Consider the following 10,080-nt stretch of genomic DNA (forward strand, 5'->3'; position numbering starts at 1 on the left):
AGACATTAATGCAGTACCACCCTGAATTCTAGTGGTGTTCATTATTTGTAGCTGGTGCTTTTCTATATGTCTAAAAGAGGGACTTGGTTCAGTAGGAAAGGGTGTTTTTTTTTTTTGGTAATCTCTGCCAAGTGGCTTAAATGTTTCCTGTTGGTCTTATTTATCTAGCACCCAAAGTGTACTGGACATTTTACAGACACCTAAGAGGAGGCAGCTTAATCTCAGAGGTTTCTGCACAAAAAGGTAACCTACAGCCTAGAGGCTGAACTTCAGAATTTGCTTCCTTATTAAATCTTTTATTTTTAAGCCCTTGGTTTACTGCTTGCTCTGTGATCCTTGCCAATTCCCCATGGGTGTATCTTTAAATCTTGCTTCATTTGTAAAAGGGATTATTTGGTGAATTCCCTCTTCTCCCACCTTTTTAAAAAGTAAAACACGAATTCTTCCCCCTGTGATTTTATTTTTAAAGACATTCTAAAGATCTAGCGCCCCAGCAGGAGTAAACGCTCCTAGGGGTAGAATGGCCACGCTGTGTTCACAGTTCAGGTCTAGCCTCTTTGCTCCCCCGTGGAAACGCACGGGAATTACCTGCAATGCACCAGGGCCGCGAGTGGTGCTGGGGTGTGGTTCCCGGCGGGGCTGGCTTTGTGCGGGTTAGTGGGGTGCCTGGCGGGCTTGTGCTGCTCTGTGATGGGGGTTGTGTAACCCGTGGCCGGGGCGGGTTTTCCCCGGCCGGGGCCGCAGCAGCCGCCGGCGGCGCTCGGCAGAGGGCGGGCGCGGGCTGCAGCCACGTCGCCGGGCGCGGCCGGGGCGGAGCCGCCGGGCCCGGCTGCAGGGAGCGGCCGCGCCGCGCTGCCCGCCCGGAGCATGGAGGGGCCGCGGCTGGTGGCCGAAGTGGGCGCGCGGGGGCTGCTCTTCGGGGCCTTCCTGTGAGTGGGGCCCGGCCGGGAGACACGTGGCGCAGGCGGGGGGGGTCCCCCGGGAACCCCCCCATATAGCGCAGATGGGGATCCCCTCGGAAACCCCCCCCCGTTAGGGGCAGGGCTAGGGTTGGGGAACCCCCCACCTTAGCGCACAGGGGGATCTCCAGGGCAGCCCCCCCCAATAGCACAGATGGGGATCCCCCTGGGAAACAACCCCCCATCAGGGACAGGGCGGGGGAACCCCCCACCTTAGCACACACGGGGATCCCCGGGGCAGGCCCCCCCAATAGCACAGATGGGGATCCCCCTGGGAAACACCCCCTGTTGAGGGCAGGGCCAGGGCAGGGGAACCCCCCACTTTAGCACACACGGGGATCCCCCCAGGACAGCCCCCACCCTCTTGGGTGCTGGTGATGTGATCCTTCTGTGCCAGCTGGACACTGGACTGAGAGCCAACCCGGCTGCTCATGGCACTTGGGCCACCCGCTGCCAAGCGGTAACGGTTACCGGTAGCCTGGGCTGCACTGTGACTTAATGATGGGAGGCTCCGGAGACCGACCGCCCTTGTGGTTGGTATCTGTGGCACCCCAGAACCAGGGGACAGGCTGGATGGCAGCTACAGAGAACCTGCTTTTAATTTCTGGAGATTAGGATAAACCTGTCCTGGTGTGGAATGCCTCATTTTCTCCCCAGTGTAGCCAGCCTGCAGGGATTCAGCGGAGGGGTATCAGGGTAACAGCCGTGTTAGTCTGTATTCGCAAAAAGAAAAGGAGTACTTGTGGCACCTTAGAGACGAACCAATTTATTTGAGCATGAGCTGCAGTTTCCACGGCATGCATCCGATGAAGTGAGCTGTAGCTCACGAAAGCTCATGCTCAAATAAATTGGTTCGTCTCTAAGGTGCCACAAGTCCTCCTTTTCTTTTAGCAGAGGGGTATGTGGCTGACTTGGCTTGATGTTTCCTCTTTCGGGTCACTTTCAAAACAGAGGAGGTTCCCTCCATTGAGAGAGAGGCCTTGACTATATAGGAAAGCTGCCTGTTTAACTTAAACTGGTTCTTAAATTGATAGAGTTAAACTGGTACATGACACTTCAGTTTAAACCTGCTGAGTAAAGTAGAGATTGGAAGGTAACAGATGTTGTGGCTATATTTAAGAATGGCTCTGGATCCTGGCAATTACAGACCAGTATGCCTTACATCTATACCTGATAAATGGACTGAAATGATAATTGAGCTGTGGGACTCATTGCCACAGGATGTCACTGAGACTAAAACTTCGCAAGAGTCAAAAAGGGACTGGATCGTTATATGGATAAAAAGAATATCCAGAGTAGTAACTAATGTTAAACGGGGATATTAAACCTTGTGCTTCAGGGTTTAAGCCAATCTCTAACTATGAGAGATCAGAAGGAGCCCTAATGCTGACCATGGATTATCCCACATTTACCTACTGCAGAGTTCTTGGACCTTCCTCTGAGGCATCTGGTGCTGGCCACCGTAACAGATACGGTACAGGACTAGAGGGACCTCGCCCTTGGGTCTGATCCAGTCTGGCAATTCCTGTGAGATAAGCTGCTCTTAAATCAGAATCTGTGTCCTCATAGCTTTTTGCAGTGGTTTAACTATATGGGTTTAAATTTACACCTTAAACCAGGGTAGTTTTTTCATGTAGACAAGCCCAAGATGCAACCTGCCTACTCATTAGGCAGTTAGGAAGATAGGATTGGACATATCTGAGAATACCAATGACCCATCTATTTCAGTACCTAGCCTCTGACAGTATCCGCAAAAAGAAAAGGAGTACTTGGGGCACCTTAGAGACTAACCAATTTATTTGAGCATGAGCTTTCGTGAGCTACAGCTCACTTATCGGATGCAATGATGAATTCATCCGATGAAGTGAGCTGTAGCTCACGAAAGCTCATGCTCAAATAAATTGGTTAGTCTCTAAGGTGCCACAAGTACTCCTTTTCTTTTTGCAAAGACAGACTAACACGGCTGTTACTCTGAAACCTGACTGTATCCTGTAATTGATGCTTCATGGTCAATCATCCAATAACCTAATTGGGAAAGTTTTCTCCTAGCCCCAGTCAGTCAGTGGTTGGTGTGTGCCCTGAAACATATGGTTTTATCTCATATATTTTTATCATAGCTAGTATATATGAGAATGGAATTCATATTAGTCATGTAAATAGCTAGTGCCTTTTTAAATTCAGCGGACCTGTTGGATCCTCTGGTAATGAAACAGAATCACTGTGCTGGCTGGGTGATTTGAGTGTTTCTAACAATGCCTTGTGGCAGTAGGTGCTTGCAAAGTGTTTCATCAGTTTCAACCATTGTTGCCTTTTAATTTCATTATGTGTCTCCTTGTTCTTGTATTGTGTGAGAGAGTAAGTAGGAGTCACTCAGCTGACCACCTCCTTAGAACTACCCAAATCCCGGCACTAGCATGCACCTTTCCAAAGTGTTGTTTTTTCTCTAGGATCATGGAACTTCTGCCTCCATTTGAACGTGTCATACAGCCTGAAGAGATGTGGCTTTATAAAAACCCATACATAGAAGCGGACCATGTACCCACCAAGCTCATGTTTGTAAGTATTCACTCAGTTCACTAGACTCTCGTCTTAGGTTTTTTCTTTATAGTTTTCCTTTAAAATAATAGCTATCAGCTAAAAAATCATGGAAACAAACACTCTTCTTAATTTACATGACTAATGGTATTTTAGATTATTAGAAATGAAAGAATGTTTAAAATCTGATGGACCTCTCTTTACTGGTGCTCTGAGATTACTTTTTGCATTTCAGCTTGGACACTGAAAATCCGTTTCATGTTTGTTCACAGTCAGTTTTACTGTCAGGTTCAGTGCTGCAGAGCTTCGCATTTCACACACTGCCAGGGAATATTGTTTAAAATCAACTGTGAAATTGTTTCTGTTGGGCTAAGTTTTATAAGCAATTGTTTTTAACAAAACCTCACCTTTTGGGCCAAATTTTTGGTGATTTAAAAGTTTGTATTGGACGTGAGGTAGGAGATATAACTATACAACCAAGCCAAAGAAGAGGGAATGTAGATCCCTAGAGAAAGAGGAGGCAGGGGAAAGATGAGATGGGAAGAGAGGGAGAAGTGATGATCGATTGGATGAGTGGTTACTGGGTGTCAGTAAACTGCTGATCCAACAAAGCACTTTAGCATGTGATTAGAGTTAAGCACATGCTTAAGTGCTGTGATGACTGAGAACCTGAATGAAGCTCAAGAAGAATGGAAATGTGATAGAGGATTGTAGGCACACCCTCAGAAAAAAACAGGCTTCTCTCTGAAGACTGTTTACCTACTATAGCTGCAGGTAGCACTTAAGATCATTATTACTGGAAGAGAGAATTTTAATTCTGTATCAGTTCCTATAGTGAAGCCGACTGCATGTACTGTGCTGCCCGGACACAACTTCCCCTGCTGTTTGTGTGGGGCTTCACATAGCAACGGGGGAGAAAAAGCATTTAAAATAGGAAAATGTGATTATAAAATCGCAAAAACTGAACTCCAGTTCAGGGGTAGGACGGGAGATTAAAAAAATGTGTTAACAGTAAACTAACCAGCTTTCAGGTAGACTGTGTTTTGTTGATGGACTCTGTCCCTTGATTTGTGGAAGTGGCATTCCCGGTGAGATGCTGCAGTTCTTGGATTGGTCAGTGGCTTTGGGGGCAAAGAACTACGGTTCCTTTTTGTTGAAGAGGCAGGTACAGCATGTAGGAAATGCTAAAGGAGAAAACTCTTGCATGGCATTTGGATTTGGTGAATTGACCTTTAGGTCAAGTGCCATGTTAAACTCCCAAAGTGACAGCAAATGACATTTGGGCTTGTCTGACGACAAGAGCATTCCCTGGAGCACTGGGTATTGTGACACAATCCCCAAGAGTCCGTTGTCCCTGAGATATCAGCAATAACAACTGCTGTCTCCTGACAGCTGCTCTTGTTTTTCTCCCTAGCAAACAATTTCAATGCTACAGCTGATGGATTAATTAGTTAATATTTGCAAAGCGCCTAGAAAGTGAAACATGCTCAGGGGCCGTAGTGTTCTCAGGAAGCAACGTCTGACTGAACAGCAGCGAGGGAGTGCCACGGTGGAAGTGATGTAGGGAAGCAGGCCGAGGCCGCAGTGTGATTATTTAGACGGCTCCTACAATGTGCTTGGCATTCTACAGAGGTATATGAACATAACCCCCTTAAGAGCTCCCCTAAACAGAAGCAGCAGCAGCAGGGCAAGGATATTACACGGACTGGAGCTTTTTAACAGGCAGAATTTTTGGCTGCTGTTCTTCTTTATCTTTGCTGTCCTTGTATCTGGAGAGCTCCCTACTGATGGCCTTTGCACCCTGCAGGTTAGGGCATTAGTGAGAGCTGGATGGCAGACAGCAGAGAGGAAGCCGTGCTACTGGTACCTACGCTTATTCAGTGTTCGCTACCGATGCTAATAGCTGGGATCAGCTTTCGCTTTGTAAAGAGCGAAGGGGGGAGCACTATTTGGTTTAGGGGTGAAGGTTTTTAGCCTCCTTTAATAGCTCATGCATTGATTTTTGGTTGGGAAGCCACGGAACAAACGTGCAATGTTGTGACTGTGCTGTCTTGTCTCATTGCAGTTAATTTCGTTTCTGTTTCCCCTGACGTTCATCCTCCTGGCAAAATTCCTCATGAAAGTCGACCGCAGAGACACGCAGGAGGCCTTTTTGGGTGAGCTCCCCCCAGCAATCCTGACAGTCGCACCAACAACATTGCGCTGAACTGAGGGCATCCCTGGGGCAAACAAGCTCTTGCTCCTGGCAGCAGTAACACCCAGTGGGTAAATCAGGGTGGATCAGTCCCCAGCACATGGGACACAGAGAGCATCATTGTACTCACGCAATAGTTTAGAGCTGTGGCTAATGTCACAGCCTAGGGTGGGGGCATCGCCTTGTTACGACTCAGGAACCTCCGTGTGATGGAGAATGGGCCTGAGGGGAGGAGGGGTCTCTTGAATCCATGGCTGGTCTTACACAGCATGTTGGCCAGGGTGCATTAGGGAACTGGGAACTTCCTCCTGCCTGGGGTCTGTTCGCTGGACTGTCTCCCACTATCTGCCTTTCACTTACTGGGCAACATCCTGACTCCACTGAAGTCAGTGGCAAAACAGTGGCTTCTGTGGAACCAGGATTTCACCCATTTTTCTTAAACAAAAACAAAAAAACAAAAAAAACCCACCACCACCTCTGTGGGCTGGAACATGTGTGCTTAGCCCTTCCCAGACCATCGTCCACTCTTGTCTGACCCAGAGTTCAGCCCTTCCCTAAGGCAAACACCTGCAGGGAATGCTCCGTGTTGCTGGGCAAGGCACGGTTTTCCCCATTGCCCATGTGCCGCCTCTCAAGTCAACTCAGACGTGCAGACCAATGCAGCACCAGGACCAGCTGAAGCATCCCTCTGATAGAGGCTACTGATTAGGGGAACTCCTCCAACTCCACCTGCAAAGTTTCTCCAACCCCTGCTGCGGGTGTGGGCGGGTTAAATATTAACATGCGTTTGGTGCTGAGCCGGCTCTTCTCTCTCTTCCAGCTGCCAGCCTTGCTCTTGCCCTGAACGGGGTCTTTACAAATGCTGTGAAGCTAGTCGTGGGGAGGTAAGAAGGTCCATTAATCGCCAGCGCCCACAGACCCAGGCACTTAGCAGTGCACTGCCTGTGACTGGCTGAATTTTCCCAGACCCTTTTGGGGGGAAGTGCGGGGACAGGCTGGGGGCACTCTCTTAACCACAGAGCAGGGGCTGTTTTAAACACCCACCCTCAGTGAATTTAGTGTTGGGACAGGCCCGATGGCCCTGGGGAATGACCCTTTGTGTCTCCCCACAGAGCAGCAGTGGCAAGGTGAGCTTTCCCTGCATGCTCTCACCACTGCACTAGGCTATTCTTGGAGGGTCTCTACCAGGCTCTGAGGGGCATTGAGTCATTGTAGCACATTCGCTCCTCTGCCAGTTGAGGTGTGGCTACTGGTCAGCCACAGTGCCTGGGACTGGGACCCCCCCACCCCAACCCAGGCTGCTCAGCAGCTTTTGGGGGGCAACGACTCTCTGTTCTAGTCAGGCGCTCTCACTTCCAGAGCTGCCAGCCACTTGGAGGTGAAGGACTCCATACCCCATTCTCTACCCCTTAGCCCTTCCTTCCCCAGGACCCTTTTCAGAACCCTGTGTGGTGAGTTTGGGTGCTGTGTGGACAGCGTGGGTGTTTTGAAGACTCCTCGAGGGCTGTGCTGGGGGGATTCCAAAGCAGGCGGGCAAGGATGCCCTCTGGTTCTTTAGCCTGAGCAGGGGAGCATCCAGTCAAACCATGCCAGCTGCTAAGCGTCTCTTCCTCTGCATGGGGCAGGGTCACATGCTGTGCTTTGCTTCTCTGCCCATTAGGCCACGGCCGGATTTCTTTTACCGCTGCTTTCCGGATGGACGGGCAAACTCCAAGCTGGTGTGCACCGGTGATGTGGACGTGGTGACTGAGGGACGCAAGAGCTTCCCGAGTGGACATTCCTCTTGTAAGCGTTTGTTTCCTCTTCGTAGTGCAGCATGGGAGAACCAAACAAGGGTGAGCAGGTGCCTGGGAGGCGGGATCAACTTTGCCGCTGTCTTGCCATGTGGCCTGGGGCATGTTCATTGACTTCTTGCCAGGCCTCACTTTTCCCTCTGTAAAACGGCGGTGCACAAGGCTCACTGCTGTTTGCAGACTAACTCACTCTCGAGTGCCAGGTATCAGTACTACCTCCCTGGCCCTGCTTTTTGCCTAGTTGTCCTTTCAGGACAAGCTCAGAGGGGTCCTTTATACTCTTAAATCACTCCTGGTAATGGATGGCCCCTGAGCTGAGCTCTCTGAGCATGGGTTCCTCAGTGATGTGAATTTCCCCCTTTTGTCCAGTTGCCTTTGCTGGTCTTGCCTTCTCTGCCTTGTACCTGGCAGGAAAACTGCACTGCTTCGCCCCTGGCGGGCGTGGAAAATCCTGGCGGCTCTGTGCTTTCTTATCACCACTGCTCTGCGCGCTCCTCATCGCTCTGTCCCGCACCTGTGATTACAAGCACCACTGGCAAGGTGAGCATGCTGGCCGGGGAGAGGATAGCAGGGGCAGTGGGTTGTCCTGTGGGAACAGTGTTCAGTGACCATGGTGATGGGCACCACCGAAGACCCTGGATAGATAGAATGGGGCACTGATGTTCAGGGCTCTAAGTGGGATGAGGGAATGTTGGTGAAAGAAAAAGTCCTTTCCGGGGTCGTGATCTCTCTGGGAAATGTGTGTTCTGCTCAGTGCTAGAGCTGAAGATTAAGTGGCAGCTCTAACTGGAGCACCATGACAGGGCAGGCATCGTCCTCACTGGGACTTTCAGTTCCGCTGTGTGTCGGGCTTGTAGCTGTGCCATGGGACAGGTACTTATGAACGGGAAAGTGTCTTCGGGGATCGCTGCCTGGAAGAGACCTTTGCTGTCACAGTCATTTCATGGGGAGCTCTGAACAGTGGTGGGTTTGCCACGGGCCCAGGTTGCCTAGTGTCATGGTATGGGAGCAGAGCTCCTTGGGGTTCAGGGAGACAGTGCTGTGTGTGAATCACCCTGTTGTTTCCACCCCACAGATGTGCTGGCTGGCTCAGCGATTGGTTTCACATTTGCATACCTGTGCTACAGGCAGCATTACCCTTCCCTGACCGACTCAGAGTGCCACAAACCATTGCAGGGTAAAGCCAAGCTGTCTCCAGCACAGGAGCAAAAGCTGGCCAGCTCTAGCTTCCTCCTGGAAATATAACGATGGGATCCACTTTGCTGGCACTGGCCTTTGGGTAATCATTCCTTCCACTCTTCAGCCCACAGGGTGGGGAAGGGGTACAGGCTTTGGGAGCATTACTCACTGCCTACCCCAAAGGAGAACACAGCTGATAGCTGAATAAGAATTGTTCCCCTGCAAATGCGGTAAGTGGTCCTACTCAGCAGGCCTGTGCTCGTCTTGTTTAAGAGAGACTCCCCTCTTTCAGGCCAGCCCTGGAGGAAGCTGTGTAAGTGACTGTACTCTAGCTTGCAGGAGGGAGGGGAGCAGTCTGGCTACGACAACATCTAAAGCAAGAATTGGCTGTCTGTGAGAGGAAGCTTGGTGGAAATCCTGAAGTTGCACAGGGCCATGTAGTAATGAATGGAGAAGTCAGCCCTCTCCCCTGGAGGAGGTCATTTTATGAAAGGACAGCATGCACATCAGAAGAGGCCGTCAGTGCTGTGTTGTGGGTACACAGCATTTACTGTGTGCATTTAGAAATAGCACCTGCTTGGCCCCCCCTGCAGCCTGGGCACACTCGGTATGGTTTTGTTAAAGAAGTTGTGTCCTACCAAGCAGATGCTGGGCTGATTTCCTGGCGTGGCACCCTGGCTGGCTTTGGAATTTCTCCATGCCATATTGTTGGACTCTGCACAGAGCTCTCCAGCCCATTTGTAAATACATTTGCTTCCAGAATCCTGCCCGAAGTCACAGGGGATAGCTGGACCTCATCATGTCCTGTGTTCCCACATCCTCCCAAGCAAAGGCCAAGGTCAGCACTGTAGAGCCATCTGATGGGCATGACTGCCTAATACCCTAAGGTCCCACTGCTAAGAATTATGACTAACCTGGGGGGAAAGAGATGCTGTGGGGTTTTATATTTGATTCCAACCTAGAAGCAGCAGGGCGGTGAGATGACGTCTCTGTACAGCACTGTCCAGGGGCTCACTGCGTTGTAGGGAGGATATGTTGCTCCATCTGTAACCCTTAAAGGTGAAAGGATGCAGCATCTTCCCTTGTAGGATGTTTCCCTGTGGACCAACTGTATGATTTGCATTCTTGTGTTAATTTCAAATGTACTGTACACCTGTGGTGAGAAAAACAGTAAGTACCGGAATTGTTGACTGTGCCAAGCTAAGGCCTGTAAAAGTACATCCTGTTAATCAACCCTAAGAGTTCAGAGAACTCACGAGCTCAGCCTTACTGGGTTTTTTAATGTCAAATAAAAAGCTGGTTTTAATTCAGTGAAACGAGTTCTGTTCCTTCTTGGCACTAGAGAACATCCTCCGTCTTTATGTAGCTGCCTCATTTTATGTGAAGTAGGTCAGCTTTATCTGTCCATTGCTTCCTCCCT

At 49.9% G+C, this 10,080-nt stretch overlaps 1 protein-coding gene across 2 annotated transcripts; it reads left to right on the forward strand.

The window, feature by feature from the left end:
- Window positions 1–54: 54 nt before the first annotated feature.
- Window positions 55–9,970, forward strand: PLPP5 (phospholipid phosphatase 5). 2 transcript variants are annotated; one of them, XM_084615291.1, is made up of 7 exons: window positions 55–243; window positions 3,407–3,515; window positions 5,560–5,650; window positions 6,509–6,572; window positions 7,349–7,473; window positions 7,851–8,021; window positions 8,557–9,970. In XM_084615291.1, exons 2-7 carry the CDS (start codon window positions 3,411–3,413, stop codon window positions 8,724–8,726), a joined length of 726 nt encoding a protein of 241 aa, XP_084471417.1. In that variant the 5' UTR covers window positions 55–243; window positions 3,407–3,410; the 3' UTR covers window positions 8,727–9,970. The 2 variants fall into 2 exon arrangements, with proteins under 2 accessions (XP_084471417.1, XP_084471416.1); XM_084615290.1 differs by lacking the exon at window positions 55–243 and adding an exon at window positions 797–929.
- The last annotated feature ends 110 nt before the right edge of the window (window positions 9,971–10,080 follow it).

This window comes from Lepidochelys olivacea (assembly GCF_965140295.1).
Source record: "Lepidochelys olivacea isolate rLepOli2 genome assembly, chromosome: 26".
NCBI classification, from domain to species: Eukaryota; Metazoa; Chordata; order Testudines; family Cheloniidae; genus Lepidochelys; species Lepidochelys olivacea.